The following is a 19,722-nucleotide window of genomic DNA, read 5'->3' on the forward strand; positions in this document are numbered from 1 at the left end:
TTGTCACCTGAGAAAAGGGACCGAGTCTATGTGGTGGGCCATTTTTTTGGGTGGTGTGAGCAGGAGGACCCTGAGCCGCTGTGGTGTAGGAGATGGGGTGGCGGTGGGTGTTCTTGGTGCGACCACGGAGGGACCTGGGAGCCAGCAGTTACATTGCAGAAAATTGAATTATTGATTCCCGCCGTGTCTCCTGGCTTTCTTTCACTGCCGAGGACTTTTGTTTTCTGGTGTGAGCCGTTTGATGCTGCACCTCTCAGATAAAAGTTAGAGGCGGTGCCAGGTGCCGCGGCCGCTGTCCGGTTCTTGAATCTCCCGCTCGGGGAGCACGGAGCTGCGCTGGGTGTGCATGGTCTGAAAACGTCCAGAGATCTGAACGAGGAACCAATTCCCCCTGGGGGCTGATTTTTGTGTGGTTGTATGAACTAGATAAAAAGGAATCCTTTTTCCATAAAGTGGTTCTGTATGTTCTATGTGGAATTTATGGGGAAAAAAATCAGACTTGACTGCTTGTAAGTTGAAATAGATATATTTTTAATGAAGCTGCCAGTCACTTAATGTTTCTTGCGTATGAGGACAAAAGTCTTCGCTTTGAAGACTTGCACAGGTACATCACCACTAGAGAGACTAACGTGTGTTTTGACCCTAAACATTCTTGTATTGTTTTTATCACTGTACTGCTCCGTGTTGTGCAAGTTCTACTGCTTTCTAGTTTTTACTCTCAGGTCATATATCACTTCTGTTTACTCCCTGCTCTGCCTGATGAATCATTGCCTTACAAGTGGCTGTGAATTCTGCATTATGTATTCAGAAACGTTAGAGAAATGTGTTTTTTTTTTCTGCAAAAGTTACAGAAATGCCTAGTGTTCTGTCCGCAAAATTACTTTGCAGAGTTTCTGCTAAGCTAAAAAAGAAGTTAACCTTGTGCTTCTTGCTTCTTCTCCGTATTTTGAATTACTCAATTTGTTCTCTGACTTTAATTATCTGTCTACTCTCAACTTTCTTCTCTCTCTCTCTTTCCTTGTTCTTGTCTTTCAGTTTTGACTGTACTAACACCATTGCTGATTTGATACTCTTAGCGTGTTACCTTCTCGCAGTATCTGTACTTGGCCATCAGACACTATGAGGAGGCTGGCTTTTCGAGGTGCTGGTTGTACTCTGGTAAATCTGGTAAATTATTGATTGTATGTGCACCATTCTCTCCATTCCTCTGCATTCGGCTTTTGCTTTTCCTTATCCTAACCGTTAATTATTCCTACCTCATATTTATTCATCTCATGTGTGTGCTCAAAATTAATTCTGTCTCTAACATAAATGCTCTAATGCAATTATGTTGTGCTGCCATACCTTGTAAGATCAGCTGAGTACTTGCTAGAATAAAATCCCTTGATTCGGTTGGAAAATGGGAATAAGCTGGAACAGGTGAATCTATTCTGTCCTCAGCATCTCAGACAGCTACAAAAAAAAAAGAAAAGATATTTTTATGATGCTGTCACTAGAAATTGGGAAGGTGACAACAATTTGTTCTGTAAATAACCATTGGTGTTGGGCAGTGGCTGTTCATTTGCCACTGTTCGTGTTGATAAATTAGAAAACATGACCCAAAAAGAAGGTGAATTTTTCCACTGCTTGATGACTGAGCCACTTGTCCTGCACATGAAGCGGGAGTGGTAGTCCATACGATAGTCCAGACGTTTTCTTGGCTTGAATCTAAGACAAGGTATTCAGTAGCAGTTTGAACTTTAGTTTGTCATCTGTCATCTTCATGGTGGTATTTTAATTTTGTTTTGTTTTTATGATCTGAGGTGGGATGAAGTGCGTTTCCACCCAAGCTGAGCACTTCTCTCTGTACAGCTTTTTCCTTTAAAATAGCAGTTCTTGTTCAGTAATCGTGCATGGGATGAGGAATCAAAATGTAAATGGTTCCAGAACGTGTCCTCGTGTCGTCATATCCTCCTAAGAGCTGCTAAATACAGCTGCATCACTGCGAGCCCTGGGCTATCTGACTTCTGCTGTCGGTGACTTAAAACTGCAGGGCCATTTTGACCTCCCTTTAGTCCTGCCAATTTTCAAGGAGGAATCTGGTGTTTAGATATGGTTTAATTGAGCTGTGGTATATGAGAAACGCATAGGACCTATCATAAGGCATAGTTAGCTTAATAGCTAGATCTCATTGGAGGGTTTGAGTGCAATGTCATGAGTTTAAGAACATTTCTCTTCATTATAGAAGAAGTTGGATTCCATGGGTTCCAAGAGGCGAAGAGCAACCTCGCCGTCCAGCAGCGTCAGCGGAGGAGACTTTGATGATGGCCACCACTCCACAAACGTACCAGGCCCCAGCAGAAAGAGGAGGAGGCTCTCCAATCTCCCAACTGTAGATCCTGTTAGTACCTTGTTTTGCACAAGTTCTTTCTCCTGGGGATGCTGTATTCCCATCAGGGAAATGCGGGATTGTAAAGTAGGCTGTGCTCCTCACAGCGTACGCTTAGAGGGCCGAGTGCAGCCAGAGCATTTCAATCTTGCTGCACATCTGATGGTCGTATTTAGCTGAATTCAGTGTGCCCTGAAGCTTGCTGCCCTGACTAAGCTTTGTTTAGGATCCAGTCAGCTTTGGCTTGTTCTTACCTGCCCCTTTTCATTTTTTCCTTTCCCATTTTCCTTTTGCTGCTTTTCTTTTTTTTTAGCTGTTGATTTTAGTAGATAGAAATAGACTGGAGAGAGAACTGAAGTAATAAGGTACAGAAATTGAGAGCTGTGTCTGAATAGAAAGCGTAGAGAGAGATACAGGTAGAGATTGCTGAAACATACGATGTCTTTGTTCTGCTTTTGAGTTAGCAATCTCATTTTAATTAATTGCAGGGCAGAAGAACCCCTGTTGTAGTTCTGTGTCTGTAACTTGCAGAGAGTTGTGCTGAATTAATCTACGTTTTGGGTGTTTCACCTAGAACTGACACTGAAAGAAAGATCCCCATGTTAAAAAAAAAAAAAAAAACCTCTCCAAAAAAACTCCTGCGGTACCTGGCATGCTTGCCAGGTATTATGCTAATGCATGAGATACGCCAAGTTCTGCTTTAGAGCACGATGTCCGTGGGCAGCTTCCCTTCACATTGTAAGCAGGCTTCAATTAGTTACCTCCTTAAAGTCTTCCTCTTTTAAAAATCATCTTATTGTTCTTGCATTTTAGATTGCTGTATGCCATGAACTCTACAACACCATCAGAGATTACAAAGATGAACAGGGCAGGCTCCTTTGTGAGCTTTTCATTAGGGCACCAAAGCGAAGGTAAGATCTTGTTCTTGTTAAGTGTTGAACCTGAGATTTAACCAGGGAGCAAACGTATTGAGGAATACGTCACCATTAATGTCTGTGAAGAAACTTAAGCTATGTTTGTCACAACATCACAACAATGTTTGATCTGAGTATTTGAGTCCAATTACTCAAGGGGACATCCTGATGTTGGTGCATGGTTTTTGGTCAAAAAAGGGTTAATTCTTTTTAATTGAATTCATTTTAGGGATTTCTTGTGACAAATAAGTTTGCTAATAGAACGCTGCCTGGATCTTTTAGCTGTAACAAAAATGTATTGGAACTGTCTTTGTTTTATTTAATCATAGATATGCATAAACTTCAGTGCCGTGGTTTTGATTTTACTGCTTAGAATATAATGCCTATGTTTGTCCTTGCAACAGAAATCAACCAGATTATTATGAAGTGGTTTCTCAGCCAATTGATTTAATGAAAATCCAACAAAAGCTAAAGATGGAGGAGTATGATGATGTGAATGTTCTGACTGCTGATTTTCAGCTTCTCTTTAACAATGCAAAGGCTTACTATAAGGTAAGGAAAATATATATAAGGCTCGAATTCACGGGTTATAAAACTGATAGAGATACATTCAGCTTCTCATTTGGTTTTGCAAAAACCTTTGTTTTGCCTTTATTTTTGGTAAGAAAGCAACATGCACTTACTGTCCTTGTTTGCATATTTTTCCATTACGTTGACTCTATCTTTGTGTGATATCTTGCTATAGTAATTTTTCTGTGGGGATACTATACAACAGCATGGTTAGAGTCTTTATTTTCTTTACCAAAACCAAAAAGCAAAAACAGAGAAAAATACTGTTCTGTCAAAGCCTTCACATTTTACAAGATATTCTGTGTGACCTTTTGAAATAGATTTTTTTTTTTTCCTCAAAAGGAAGAGTTTATAAATAACAGTGAGTATACAGAGAGGTTATTGAATCTGTCTCTTCCATCGGGCACTTACTAAAATGAAAAAAGGCACATTGATTACTGTGGTGACAGATGGTGAGTATATGTAATGTTGTGTTTCACCAAGGCTGTTGCCTCCTTGTCAGTTCCTCCAAACTTGGTATGCATTGTGTTTCCGATACTGTTTATGGGTTGCATTGCAGTTGCTGTAAGGAAGGAGAGAAAAACTGGAATAATCTCATTTAGTGGAAGCTGTATTAATTACGTAAAATAGTGATATTGTATATAGTGACTGAGATGATATGCCAAATTAAAACTTTGCTGCTAATATTGCCTTTAACATATCTGTGTCTTTTGGTGGTGGTCCAAATGTTTGCTTTCTGAATAACCCAGCCAGTGTAATCAGGTGACATTCAGAAAAGCAGTGTTTATTTTGTGTTTGTGCATATTCATATCTTTTTTGAAAAAGAATCAGATTTATGGATTAATTTATTTATACATCCTGGTTACAGTAGGAAAAAGCACAAAGACTTCAAATTCATTGGGTACTCCTGAAGTTTTGCAAGGCACTTGCTTCCCCTTAATGTTGTCTTTTCTGTTGTTTTTTTTTTATTTACACGAGGATAAGGAAATGATGGCAGGAAACAATGACTAGAATTGTACAAAATGCGGGATGCCGTTGCCTACTGAATACTGGGCTTAGAATTCTGCCTGTATTGTAAAAACCTTGCATGTAGAATAGGAAACAGGTAGCCGTCTTTCAAGGCTGTAGGAATGTTGATGCTGCTAGAGAAACACAGAGTTGAGAGGTGAAGGTATGGCACACAAACATAACCTCATCTTTTTTTTTGTCTTATACCTTACCTGAGCAGTTCCAATGACACATTTAATATAAGGAAATCTGATTCATTAGCAAGGTCTTTGTTGCAGTAGGTACTTTATTGGTAATGTTAGACTACAATGGAAACCTTAGGGTTTTTAGTATTTTCGCTCAAGTTATGCTTTTGAGCATCTTACAGTAAGGAAGAAGGGAGCAGACTAGCTTTTAAGCCTGGTCTTCATAACTTAGTCTGATGTCTAAAGAACATTTAAATCTAGCAAGGTAAGCTTAGGAATAGTTTTCCTGATGTTTTCTCATCTGTATTCTAAGCTGTCAGAGACTGAAGTAGAGTGTAATGAACAGTAATAAGGAGACATATCTGCAACAACACCTGGAACAGGCTGTGGAAGGGGAAAGGGAGGGAAAAATACAGAAGTGGGAAAGCAGCCTTTTTTCTGGGTAATTTTCTTAGTCAGGTTAATAGGCACATGCTTGTTTGTCACTACCAACTCGGTATTTGCAAAACTTATTTTGCTGACTAATCTAGCTCTTCCCCAAAATATACATAGACATGTAACCAGGTGGCAGCATGTTGTCAAGTTCTTTGGCATTTCACAGTTAATACCAAATTATGGAACAGTGCAAATCATTGCAGTGTTTACAGGGGTATTTGCACATCCATTGGTGTTGTTTGGTAGAAATGAATTTTCAAGTGCCGTATAAGAGCAGCAGTATTGTCTTAAATCACGTTTCATAGAATTATGTCCTAGAATGGCTTGGGTTGAAGGTGACCTTAAAGATCACCTAGTTCCAACCGCCTGCCATAGGTAGGGACACCACCCACTAGATCAGGTTGCCCAGGACCTCATCAAACCTGGTCTTGAACACCCCCAAGAACGGGGCATCCACAGCTTCTTTGGGCAGCTTGTGCCAGTGCCTCACCACCCTCTGAACATTTCTGGCCATAGTGTTAGCATGTTTTAAATATCAGAACTGATGTGCTGCAACAAAAGCTAGTGATCCCTCAGGATTCATATAATGTGCTTGTCTAAACCTCTACTCAAGTAATTTTATTGCTTGGTTTTCCCAAAGGCTTAAATACTTTGAGGTGATAGACCTTACAATTTCAAGTGCTTATTACCATTCTTAATACCTCTGTTAAAGAACAACTCAAGCAAGTATTTCTGAGGTTTTTCTATTTTTTAATACTCTTAATGCATTTCAACTAAGAATTTATGAAATTTCCTTCAGATAGGAAAATTCTGAATTTAAAGAATGTTTATATTGTTAATTTGTTTGTTTTGCAGCCTGATTCTCCTGAATATAAAGCTGCCTGCAAATTATGGGAGTTGTATTTGCGCACAAAAAATGAATTTGTTCAAAAAGGGGATGCTGATGAGGAGGATGAAGATGAGGAAGGACACGAACAGGGCACAGAACTAGTAAGTGTGGTTGTGGCAGCTGCAGCTGGAGAAAGTCATGCATAGCTCTGTATGTCAGCTGACCCTGAGAAGGAGCTTGGCCTCCATGTTTGGAAAGGCATTCAATCTCTTAATGGTTAAATTACGCTCCAAAAGATATTTTATACACAAGTTTAGTAGTTACCGGTTAATTATTTCACAGCATTGTGTGTATGTTACATTTTTGTCTAGCAAAAAAAAAAAAGATGTTTTCTGATACGGATACATGTAAAATGCGATTCTGGTTCAGGTGAAATTAATATCATGTGTGCTTGATATCATACCAACACTGAGGTTTGATGCAACCAAGCTTTATGTCTAATGGTACAGTTTTCCAGTGTGGGTCCCATTTGGTTAGTGCAGCTGTTCCTGGAGTGTTGTATAAGCCAGATATGACCATAGGAAGTTTGGGTTTGTCTGTTTTTTCCTGTTGTTGGGATGCATGTTTACATGCTGTTAGAACAGACCTGATAGCCAACAGTCATGAAATGTATATCTGGCAGTCCGTAGTGTAAACATGAAATTAAAGTTTTCTCGTGTTTCACCCAAATGCATAAACAATATTGTTTTTCAAAGGTGCATACATCTTTTATAGCTGTTTTTTTTTTTCTGTCTTTGAAAAATTAATTCATATATTTCAATGCAAATTGAAACACTGTACTTTGGCTGTTATTGAAACTGCTTGTGATTTAATTTCTCGTATTAGTCATCTCCAGGTTACCTGAAGGAGATTCTTGAACAGCTTCTTGAAGCTGTAGCTGTTGCCACAAACCCATCAGGACGCCTCATAAGTGAACTGTTTCAGAAACTTCCATCTAAAGTGGTGGGTATTTTAATAGTAATGATTTCATTCTAAGTTTGAAACATGGAAATTTCCATAAATCCACCATTATGCAAAGTCTGGGGATGCGGTACTTCATTACTGTCTCATTAGTGGCAAACTCCAGCTGTTTTTAGAGCTTCTTTGCTCCTGCCCACTCATTCCCAGCCCTGTCATTGCAGATGGGGGTTTGTCCTGTTCTGCCAGTTTAGTTAACTGTTCTTCTTTGGTTGAGTTTTTAATCTTTTTACATCTAAATTCATTTTTCTTATCCAGGGTGTGGCATAACAGGTTTAACCAGCAAAACAAATAATTTGAAGACCATTACCATGTACATGTATTTTGCTTGCAGCCAGAACTGTTTCATTTCATCAATAAACTGATGTAAAGTAATTGCAGGTATCTGCCTTAGATCTGACTCTCCAAATTGATGCCTGCTGCTATGTTTATGAAATTTACACTGTTCTTACCTGCATTTAATTTTTGCTAATAGCTCACAGAATGGCTCACAACTGTTTGTAATAATAATTTTTCTTTGTTTTCCAGCAATATCCAGATTATTATGCAATAATAAAAGAGCCCATAGATCTTAAAACTATCGCACAAAGGATACAGGTACAGTAAGCTTATTAGTATATCATAGAACACTTCCTTTTAAACAAGTCTGAAATAAAAGTGATAAAAGCTAAAGTTAAAGTGGATAGCAAAAGCAGTGCATTTTTCCCTGCTACTGAGAAATAGGAACGCTCTGCTGATTCAATGTTCTCTCCTGGCTTAATGCTGCCGAAATAGCTGTGCTGAAGGTCTAGCATTGTAAACCATAGTGTGCTGGCACTGAGCTTGAATCCTAGGTTCCTTGATGTTTAATTGTGTAAAGTAATTCCTTGGCAAGTACTATTGACATAAAACATCGATGTATTGAAGTGTGGTCATGCATTATCATCACCTCCTTCTGCTCTAGTGCTGAAAATAGATGTTTTGTACTGATGCATTTTTTGATTTGCTTTTCCAGCAATTTGAAATACTGTTCTGTAATTCTAGCATTTTGTGTAATAGCAAAGAATAACACAAAGGCTAATTGAACTAGAGAATAAAGGTGAAATAACATGTTGTCAGAACCCTTCAAAATTAAGATAATCTACTGTATTAATTTTTTTTCCCATCTTTTACTTAGTGTTTGTATGATCAAGAAGGACTTAGCACTTCTGTTGTGTTTTTTTAAAAGTACTTACCTGTTTTTTATAAATGTTCTCTTTATTCTATAAATGTTGTCTTTATTCCTTATGAATTCTCTTTGCTTTTGACTTCATTCTCATGCTGTCTGAAGATTGTCAATAAGCAATGCTGCTTTTTCTTGTGTAGAATGGGACTTACAAAAGCATTCATGCAATGGCCAAGGATATAGATCTTCTCGCAAAGAATGCCAAAACCTACAATGAGCCTGGATCACAAGTGTTCAAGGTTAGTTTTGGCTGTTAATAGTTAAATCAAAGTTCAGATTATCTCAGGAAATGAGTTACATGACTTCTTTGGAAGAATGGAGTATCCCGTTACTTTTGTGATTGACGTAGAAATGGCTGAAACTACAGGTTAAAATGATAGCAGTAATTAGCTATTAATCTCTTCATGGATCTCAGGAACTGTTTGTGGTTTTCATCATAAGCTTAAAAATCAGAGTAATGCATTCTTTGCATGGTTCTTGAAGATCCTCTTTCCTTTATCTGTATTTTTATGACCAAATTACGCCTACAATCTCAGGTAGTTAAATTGTTTTATATCTAAATGTATAAAAACAAAAAACTTATTTTTGTTTTGATTTGAATTGCTCTAGCTGAAAATAACATTCTTTGTTTTCAACTTTAAACAAAAAATTCTTTTAATTGACAGGATGCAAATGCAATTAAAAAAATATTTAATATGAAAAAAGCTGAAATTGAACACAGTGAGTTGGCCAAGTCAAGTCTCCGAATCAGGTACTGGAAATAGAGTTCTTTTTATAAACTCATGAAAATCTCTGTAGATATTCCCTTAATTTTGCTGTGGCAAATACATGGGGAAATGTTTGCTTGCAAACTCATTTTATTGTTATTTTAAAAGTTATAAACCACAAAATGGCTTTCAAATAGGAATTTTTTATGGAAATACTTCTGTGGTGAAATATTTCTGTGGTATGCTTGATTGTCAAAAAGAAAAGTGTAATTGTCTCTTTTAAGCTACGACCAACTTCCACCATATGTGTTTGTAAGTTAATAATGGAAAAGGAATGGTGAGGAAACAGTTTTTGTTTTGTTTTGATGTAGAAAAAATGATGAGCATTGTTGAACCTTATTAGGGCTTGAAACACAAGAGCTCACAATAAGGTAGGGGCAGAAACACAGCAACAAGACCACAGGCAATAGGTATGTAGAATAAAGTTCATATTATATAAACTCTTACTTGAAAATCAGTTTCTGTCTATGAAAGAGGCACAAGACACTGAAGATCTGGACTTACACATCAGAGGAGTAGAGTTTGGGTCTTGAACAGGCAGGTATAAAATACTGTTGATCGTCGTATTTATTTCACAGAAAGATTTTACTTGGGAAATGGTGCTACCTGTGAAAATCCATGGTGTACAGAGAAGTGATGTAGTCATTATAGATTTTTTTTATCTGAAATGCAATTGGATTTATTCTTGTATAGATTTTTACTTCTGAGTACCAGTCAAAAGTAAATTTAAATACTGTTTTCCAGTATGAGCTGCATCATTTATCCAGAAAATAAATCAATGTCTTGCAAGTCCTCCAAGGAGTTAGCAAACTCTTTCTAGGATAGACTCTGTATATATATGAGCTCTTTAGTAGCACTTGATACTAGAAAATAAATCCTGTTCATGTCCTGTGAAGGTTTGTGTGGTATAACTGAGAACCCTAGCACTCCCTTCTTTTACTGAAAGGCAGGTTTTATTGCGTTGCTTTTTTTGTGGTTGTTTTTGTTTTCTTTTATTTTTCTCCAGGAAAATGTTTAGATAGTGTTAGTCCTGAGCAATGTGTTTAATACTACTATGTGTGAAAGAAATGAAAGTTACCTACTTGATTATTACTGTTTGGTGCTTTGAGCTGCTCAACGTATGTAATGGTTTTCCAGGCTCATTCTCAGTGTTAGCATGCTTCCCATGTTGTGGGAACCATTGTCAGAGCTATTGCTGCCAAAAAGGACAATATAAAAACAGAAACGTTGTTAAGGAGTGATTCTTGATGTATATTCTAACAATTTCTCTTAAAAGTATGTGTGGTGCCAGAAGATCTTGATTCTACAAACATGTAATGTACATAATGTATTTGATGGAATACATACAGGCCTACAGGTTTTCTATATAGATTGTGGCTTTTATTTTTTCCTTACTGCATTGATGAAGCTCAGGATGTCCCAAGTTGTATTTAATTTGGAGACTTAACTGTTTTTCTTCAAAATAATGCTATTTGCACAAAAAGGGATGACAGATAAATCACACTGATATTTGTTAGTTGAATTCCTCTCTTACACTGCCAACCCATTTCTACTTCTCAGCTCCTTTATTCTAGATGTTCTTACATTCTCAGTGGATCTATGAGGCCTGAAGTAATCTGAATGTCAGAATAATTGACAGCTCCCTTCTTTGTTTCTGTAACTTGGCAAAAAATATTTGTAGTGCCTGAAACAGGCTATAATAATACTGACCTGCTTTTGTGTGTGTGTGCAGTTTGTGTTTTTTTTTTGTTGCTGCTTTTTGTTTGTTTGTTTGACACCAAAAAAGAATGGGTGAGAGGAAAGTGTAGTGAAAAACCAAACCTTTCACCTGCTGTTCTGAAGCATTTCACTGGTTGCTCTTTTTATTACACCATTGTTCTTTTTGTTGTGTGTTTTTTTGCTGAATCTGCATCACAGAATCATTTATAACAATTGTCTCAACCGGGGGTCTCTTTTACTTATTGCTGATTTTGGTTAAATACCCCCATAAGTTTATTTAATTTATTTTATTTTTCTTCTGGGTTTATGTCCATTTTAATTTGTCTTTGGTGGATCGTGCTCCAACTCCTCATAATGCTACTAACCAAAGTCCTGCAGCTGTGTTGCCTCAGTGTCACAAGTAACCTCGCTCTGCCAGCGCAGAGTTCTTTGTATCCTTTGTCATACTAAATTACTCTCTGTCAGTGCATTTAACTGTCCTCCCTTAAATAAAATCACACAATAAAGTTGCTTGACAATATGCAATGTCGACTATTGGTAAAACACGATGGATCTTTATAATTAGCTTTATGTGGATGCTAAGGAACATTTTGCTGGCTGCTTTCGCTGCTATTGTAGGCTGAGCTGTGTGTATAGCTATTAATCCTCAATCTAAATGTTATCTCCTCCTGACTTTTTATAAAAACAAAATCAATATTAAAATGCCGGGCCCCTAAATGTATCTTAGTGTTACTTTACTTTTGGCTTTAAAACATATATTATTTTTTTAATTCATTTCTGGACCTTTTGTCTGCACTATCAAAGTAAGTCTGTAAACAGCTATATTCTTGCTGCATCTTTTCTTGGGTCTAAGGTGGGCCTCTTTTGTTCCCCTTTCCTTGGCTTGTCTCTTCTACCTTAAGGACTCCATCAAATTTGACTGCTTCCAAGCTGACAGGTCCTTCCTCACAGGGTAAAGGCAGTGTTGGTGATGAGAGAAATTCTTCTAACAAATATTATCGGTAAGTAAATTGTGGACTTGGAGGAAAAGCTGGGTCATCATCACATGAAAATACTGATTTATTTTATTTATTTTTTAATTTCAGTTGGGAGCGCTCTTCAATGATCAGTAGTGACTTCAATACTTTTGATTTCAAATATATTTTAGTCATATTTAGTGTGGTTTGAGAAGTTACTTTGCTGTAATTGCTCTTCCATGTTTGATTTTAGATTTAATGTTTGAGAACACCTGTCATTAAATACTCCTGTGTACAATTATTTCATTAGAAATGTTGTGAAGATCAATATGCTAGGCTTCATTACAAAATAAAGCAGGTGAAAAATCACATACAAGTAAATTTGTAAATCTAGGCAAATAGTATTTGGAGGCTGAAAATGAATAAGAAGGACTAAATAAGAGATGGTAGATGGAAACCAATAAAATAAAAGCCTGTAAATAGCAAGTATTGAATTTAGGATGCACTTACAGCAGACTTACTGGGTAGACTTGCTTACTAGAGGCATTCTGGTTTGTTCTTTCATTCATCAGTTGAGAATTTTGGTACGTATCAGAGGTGTTGTCTTCAGTCTAAGAGTTACTGTCTGGAACCAGTACTACTCCCGGCAAATTCTTTGTGTGTACTCTTGAAACCATGGCTGAACACTCAGCAGCAGCAAGGCTCTTTCAGGTGTTGAGCATTTGTATGGAGTTGGTGTCATTTTAAGCAGCATATCCAATTTTTTCCCAGACTTGACTGCTCCTGCAGGGCAAGACTGAACCCACTTCTGGTGTGAAATGCTGTGTCCCAGGTTTGGGAGAAAGAGAATGATGCTGAAGAAGGCATCGTGAGAGCATAGTCACTTAAAAACGAGAGAAGATGCTTCACGGGCAGGCACTTTGTGTGTTGAAAAACCTCAAGTAGTGCTGGGGGAGAGAGAGAATTAGGTGTATACAGCTTAAAGCATGCTAGATTTCTTCATGTAGACAAATCCCTATAAAGTGAGGTTAAATAACACTGTTATTAATTGGGAGTATAATTAATACTTGTTACCCTTCCCAATTAGTAATTCAAATACTCGGGCATTCAAAGTTGGACAGGATATGTACAGCTTGAACTCTAGCTTTCTGATTGCATGTCCAATTTTTCAGTTTGAAGGACCACCCCAAAGAAGGAGGCAAACTCATGGGTCATTAACAGTTTCCTTTGCTAAGCTCTCCATATATTTTTTTTGGCATAGTCACATCTGTTTTCTTGATAATGTAGGTAACTGTCACGAGTTCCATTGGTTTACTTACACACTCAGGATGGCTGTTAATGGTGGTTTGATAATGAGAACCTTTTGCTATTTTTTATTTCTGAAATCTCTTTCTTTCTTTGTTTTCTTTTTTTTTGTAGTAACAAAAGATCAGCCCAGGGGGATCGTTTATCAGCAATTACTATGGCATTGCAGTATGGATCAGAAAGTGATGAGGATGCAGCTTTGGCTGGTAGGAACTGAAATGCTGTTTTATTTTCTTTAATTAAAGTACTTGGAATAAGCAAAACTGTACAGCTGATCTCTTCTAGCGTGTATATTTCCGGAAATATACACGCTCTTCTAGCCTGTATATTTCCGGAAATATACACGCTCTTCTAGCCTGTATATTTCCGAGTATCCTTGGGTGTTCCTTGCTATAAAAGATTCACAGTGCTATGTTTGTTTGAGAGGAATCTCACGCTTGCTCGTTCTGGTTTATATTCTCTTGCTGTCTTGTGCCATTGGGTCTGTCTGAACCTATCCCTCAGGCAGATCAACACTACCTCTCAACTTGGTGTTACCTGCAGACTTACTGAAGGTACGCTCTGTCCCCTCATCTAGGTCATTAATAAAGATATTAAACGAGATAGGCCCCAGTACCGACCCCTGGGGGACACCACTTGTAACGGGATGCCAGCTGGACTTAACTCCATTAACCACAACCTGCTGGGCACGGCCCTCCAGCCAGTTCTTTACCCAGAGAAGAGTGTACGTGTCCAGGCCACGGGCAGACGATTTCCCCAGGAGATTACTGTGGGAGACCGTGTCGAAGGCTTTGCTGAAGTCTGGGTAGACTACATCACCAGCCCTTCCCTCATCTGCCGGTCTGTTCACGCGGTTATAGAAGGAGGTGAGGTTGGACAAGCACAACCTGCCTTTCGTGAACCCGTGCTGGCTGGGCCTGATCCGCTGGATGCCATGCATGCGCTGTGTGATCTCATCCAAGATGATTTGCTCCATAACTTTCCCTGGAGCCGAGGTCAGGCTGACAGGCCTGTAGTTCCCTGAATCCTCCTTATGGCTCTGCTTGTAGATGGGAGTCACATCAGCAAGCCTCCAGTGCTCTGGGAGCTCTCCAGATAACCAGGAACGCTGATAAATGGTGGAAAACCTGCCAGTCACCTCTGCCAGCTCCCTCAGCGCTCTAGGGTGGAGCCCGTCTTGTCCCATGGACTTGTGACATTCCAGATGGAGGAGCAGGTCTCTAACTGTCTATTTCTGGATCACAGGGGGTGATTCTCTACCTGAATCAGACGGGATGTTCAGGTCAGGGCGTAAAGTACCCTGAGCATAACTGATCCGACTATTAAAGACAGATGTAAAGGTGTTGAGAACCTCAGCCTTTTCCTTATCTTCAGCGATCACATTCCCTGCTTTATCAAGTAAAGGATGGAAATTGTCCTTGCTTCTTCTCTTACTGTTAATATATTTGTAAAAGGATTTCTCGTTCTCTTTTACTGCAGTGGCCAATCTGAGTTCAAGCTGGACTTCTGCCTTTATAACTTCCTCTCTGCATATCTTAGCAACTTCTTTGTAGCTGCCCCAAGTAAGCTGTCCCTTCTTCCAGGATGTAGACTTTTTTTTTTTTCTCCTGGAGTCTCAACAAAAGTTCCTGGTTTACCCATGTTGGTCTTCTTCCCCTCCGGCTTGCCTTATGGGACTCAGGAACAGTCTGCTCCCGTGCCTTTGAGACTTCCTTCTTGAGGAGCACCCAGGCTTCCTGGATGCCTTTGCCCTTCAGGAGTGACTCCCAAGGGACCCCTACAACAAATGTCCTGAACAGGTCAAAGTCACCTTCCAGAAGTTCGAGATAGCAGATATAGATACAGAGAGTTAAATCTGTGAGCCTCTTCAGTTGTAGCAGTTGCCTAAGCAGTGAACAATCAGTTTCCAACATGGAGTTTATCCGCACAGTTTCAGAGGCTGTCATGATGTAAAGGAGGTTGTAGAAGATTTCCAGCTCAAATGTACCCAATATGAACAGCTTCTGCAGCTACCTGAAGTATAGATATGTAAAGACAGGCAAAAAAGGTCATTATAAATTACTTGTTTATAAGTATTTCATGTCAAGTCTGGATGCTGCTCTTGGTTGTACTAGAATCTGGCTTCGGTTACATCTTGATCATTCATTGTTATCTACATGCTTTGGGACCTTGGGAGACATTGATTAAAGCAAATTACTTGCTGAGTAAAGACTAAGTTTCTTCCATATACATTTATATGCTTTCCTAACTCTGTTCCTTCCCTGCTGTAGCACTGTGTAAGCGTACACGTATGCTTTACTGCATATTTCTGCTGTACCTGCTCACTGTAGTTGTGGTAACAGCTGCGTGAAAGAGGAGTAACTGACTGTTCCTCTGTACTGCCAGCATGTTCCCTGGAGACCTGGTGCTACTGAATGCTGAAGAATCTGCGGTCTTGCATTATGTGGCTGGTTGTACAGCCAAATGTGGATTTTTGTCTTCTGATCCAAATAGTAACTTCTTCAGTTCTCAAGATAATGTGTTTCCTGTTATTCAGAAAATGCTAATGTTCTACTATGTAAGAATATGTAATGGTTGGCACACATCTTTTAAAGAGCATAAATGTTATAATGAAAATATTTGTAGTTGTATTCTGATGTGTTACGTAGACACTTTCCTTTTAGTGCTTGTTTAATTTACTGAGATTTCATTTTGGTGAATGTCTTGTGTTCCACTTCTTACACCAAGGAATTACATTTCTTGTTTAGGATATTGAACTGCTTTTTTGTTGTCTGCCATGTCACAGAATATTAGCATGCTTGTTTCGTGTTTTTCTCTCACATAAAAACAAGTTCTCCTTTTTTCTATTCTGTTCCTTTTTGATGGAGCAGTCAGAACTGAACTGTTTGAGTAAACAATAGCAAAGACAGGATTTTGTTGCATATTCTACTTCAGAAATTTATTTTACTTGGTAGCTGTCTCTTAGCCATCAGGATTTATCTCTGCATTCAGACTGGTATGTTAGGTGTGGGGAAGAAGACAGAGTGTTGTCTTCAGTCTTTTGTTTCTACCGGAGTGATCCTGTCCAGCTCCTGCTTTGCAGGCTGCCGTAGTAGCTGCTCTGCCATTATGCAATGCTGCTTGGCGTACACGCATCTGATAATTTTAAGCATCTCCTCTGAATTAGTAATGAACGTCTCTGTAGTGTTTGCGCATCTGCTGTGGTCTGCTTGTGTTTTAGCTTGCGTCTAGCTTGTCTGGTACACTCATGTAGATCTGCAGTGTCAGACTGCAGAGGAAAAATGATAGTACTATGTTGATATGCAGTCAGAATGTCCTCTGGCTTTGTCATCATTTCAATACATCTTTACTGAAATCGAGTAGAAAATTTGAAACGTTGCCAGCCTCTATTGAGCAATAATGAAAATGCCAGCTGGAAACTTGGCTTGAGCATTAGAGAACTGTCTTTTTGTGTAACTGAATTATCCAGCATGTCACCTGCCAAGCTTTCCTCTAAATTGAGATTCGTAAGAGAGCAAACAAGGATGAATAAATAGCTGTGTATGCAAAAACACATAGATTTTATTACTATGCCTGTCTGCAAGGTACAAATTATGCCAACTGTGTTACAGTGCAGTAGAAGCATTGGCCATTTATTGCTTCCCATCCTATATTTCTGTTGCCAGTGTTTTTTCATTCCGTTTGTGTTTCTGTTGCTCAGTAACATTTACTGCAGATGAAATTAGGAGAAACGTTACTTCATCAGAGTAGCTCTTTTGTTCGTCCTAATCCTGAAGCATAATACATGCTTCATAAAGACTATAGGAAAAGTCTGCTATGAACATTTTATAGTACAGTATTTATTGATTTTCGAATTATTATAGAACTAGCATAAAGTGTTTATTTCTCTTTCACTTTCTGCATATTAAAGGTGAGCTGTAGTGTCAGACTTGCCTGTTAAAGTTCAGATTTTTTTTTACTTGAGCCAGGATTATTATGCAATTACTATATAATGGGATTACTATTTAAAAGATTACAGAAGTTCTGAAGTAATCTTTTTTGATATATATTCAAAAATTCATTTTTATTTCAGCCATTTTCCCTAACAGACTAAAGACCTTTGAAAATTCTAGATACGTTTTTTCAGTTCATATTCTTGTAGTGTACTCCAGTCAGATAGCAAAATCACAGTGATTCGGTGTACAAATGTATTTGGTACGGATATTGGTAGTAATGGTTTGACTGGTAAATAAGGGTGTAGCTGTTTTTATAGGTAGTGTGCTTGAATACTCCTGTTTAGTGTGAACACTTCTGCACGCTTCTATATGTAGAGTTTATTACCAGTGACTGAACTGAAGGCTCATCTGATAAGAGAACTTGCTATTTAGAAAAAGTGTGTTGTTTGTTTGTTTTTGTTTTTTCCCATCAGCTTGGGGCTTGTGAGGTGTAGCCATTTGTGAAGTCCTTTTCTGGCTTGTGAATCTGACTACTGTAGAGTGGCTGAACACCCTCAACTGAGGGTCTGCATTTTGTTCCAGTTTAGTTCTCTATTTGAAAAGTCATTAAAAAAATCACTCTGACTTGTCCTGCTGAGAGTTTCTCATTTTTCCTTTCTCTCTGTGCAGCTGCTGCTCGTTATGAAGAAGGAGAATCTGAAGCTGAGAGCATTACTTCTTTCATGGACACTTCTAATCCTCTTTATCAGCTTTATGATACAGTTAGAAGTTGCCGAAATAATCAGGGCCAGCTCATATCTGAACCCTTTTTCCAGTTGCCCTCTAAGAAAAAGTATCCTGATTATTACCAGCAAATTAAAACACCTATTTCATTGCAGCAGATCAGGTAAGAAAATGCAAACTGCCTCTGGTGCGATACTATTCAAAGGCTCCTTTCATTTCCAGCATCCTTAATTGCGGTCAAGTTGCTGACCTCTCATGCAGCGATACCATTTTTCCTCTGTGCTTTGTTGCTGCTTGTTTTGTGTCAGTCTGCATCAGTCTTCTAATCATCTTTTATCAATGGCTGCCATCCATGGGTTTATTTTCCACAGTGTTTCATTAGGAATGTGCCCAGGTAGTTGCCATATCAATAATTCTGAAGGTGAGGTGCACAGCAGATGCGAAAGCTTCTGCAGAACACTCTGTTATGCCCTTCCCTTTATCCTGATGGCATGGTTACCTCTTACTGCCATGTTTCTTAAATCAATAGTCTTCAGCAATGCAAACTGTGGAAAGGTGTTTGCAATTATATTCCTTCTGTTTAGGTCGCAGTCTAATTGTAGAGAATAATTACTTTCATTCATGATGTAGTTAGTCTGGAGTGAAGTGCTAATGTAGCACACTGTTCATAAATCTGTGAGCCCTGCAAGATTCCTCAGCTGCCAGAGCACAGCTGTGGGATAAAAACGTGTGTAAAAAGCAGTGAGCTTATCTTGGGCCGCTAAAACCCAGGATAAACTAATATATTCACCATGTTAGCTCCATCGTGTATCAAGGTGCTGAGTGCATTAACAGGTCTTCATGGCCCTGACTAGCTTCAGGTGGTCCTGGCTTCCTTCCCAGGGACCTGGGAGCCCCATTTCAGGCCCTGCCTGAGCTACATGGTAGGAGTGCTGGTCTCCAGCCCACCACGGCCATGCCTTTTTCTTATGTCTTCATACAACTGTTGGCTTGGCAAAGGAATCATCTTTTCTTGAATGAAGCATAAAACACATTTGTTGGAAAAAAGATGAAATTGAGAACATCACTGGCAATTCTCAGGGAGCTTTTTGTCTGAATGTACCAAAGGGTGTTTGTTCTAATTATGTATATGTGGATTTAATTGGGAGAAACCTTGTTTTGAAAATGTACTTGGTATCAGGAGAAATAATTTGCCATAGGGAGGCAGCTATTACTCTACTTTCCTTACAGAGTAGGCAGGGTGCACCTTGCTGTCTGAGCAAAAATGATGCTCAGATGTATATACAGAACTTTTAAAAAAGATGGCATTTCTCATTGCCTCAGAGCTTAGAAAACAAAAAAGTACAGTCTTCTTAGAAATAGTAATTTTAATACACGAGTTAAATTATGATATTTATAATAGTCTACATTGTTTTAGCAAATTCTGAAATTCAATTATTGTTTAAATTGCCACATAATCTTCTCTTACTATGCTTAAGAAGGCTTGAAGTCATGCATATGTGTACTTAATTGCTATGCTTTAGGGAAAACTGAAGCAATCATGGTTTTACTGATATTACAACCATGCCTTTAGGTATTCAAAATAACCACTCCGTAGGGGTGGAGAGGTAGGATTTTTTGGCTTGGGGTGGAGGGAGGCACTTTTGTGTGTTTGGAGATGCACATTCAAGGAGTACATCTGTTCATAGACGGGGACAGAGAAGTTAATTGTCCTAGCACAAAACTGAAGGTGTTAGAGAGTACAGCCTGGCATTCCAGTCTCATACCGTTTTCTGCATTGGCATCTG

At 38.6% G+C, this 19,722-nt stretch overlaps 1 protein-coding gene across 16 annotated transcripts in view; it reads left to right on the plus strand.

Annotated features, from left to right (window-relative positions):
• PBRM1 (polybromo 1) overlaps positions 1-19,722 on the plus strand; it is a 60,847-nt gene that overhangs the window by 887 nt on the left and 40,238 nt on the right. For 4 of the 16 annotated variants that reach the window (XM_072044176.1, XM_072044187.1, XM_027467298.3 and 1 more), the window contains exons 2-13: positions 1,036-1,158; positions 2,225-2,380; positions 3,182-3,279; positions 3,687-3,834; positions 6,336-6,470; positions 7,195-7,311; positions 7,855-7,923; positions 8,671-8,769; positions 9,196-9,281; positions 11,919-12,017; positions 13,392-13,483; positions 17,882-18,098. In XM_072044176.1, the coding sequence (XP_071900277.1) occupies positions 1,120-1,158; positions 2,225-2,380; positions 3,182-3,279; positions 3,687-3,834; positions 6,336-6,470; positions 7,195-7,311; positions 7,855-7,923; positions 8,671-8,769; positions 9,196-9,281; positions 11,919-12,017; positions 13,392-13,483; positions 17,882-18,098 (1,355 nt within the window). In that variant the 5' untranslated portion in view covers positions 1,036-1,119. The remainder of the gene's footprint in view (positions 1-1,035; positions 1,159-2,224; positions 2,381-3,181; positions 3,280-3,686; positions 3,835-6,335; positions 6,471-7,194; positions 7,312-7,854; positions 7,924-8,670; positions 8,770-9,195; positions 9,282-11,918; positions 12,018-13,391; positions 13,484-17,881; positions 18,099-19,722) is intronic. The other 12 variants (XM_072044178.1, XM_027467299.3, XM_072044179.1 and 9 more) reach the window with 6 other exon arrangements.

The sequence above is a fragment of the Anas platyrhynchos genome, chromosome 13 (assembly GCF_047663525.1).
Source record: "Anas platyrhynchos isolate ZD024472 breed Pekin duck chromosome 13, IASCAAS_PekinDuck_T2T, whole genome shotgun sequence".
NCBI classification, from domain to species: Eukaryota; Metazoa; Chordata; class Aves; order Anseriformes; family Anatidae; genus Anas; species Anas platyrhynchos.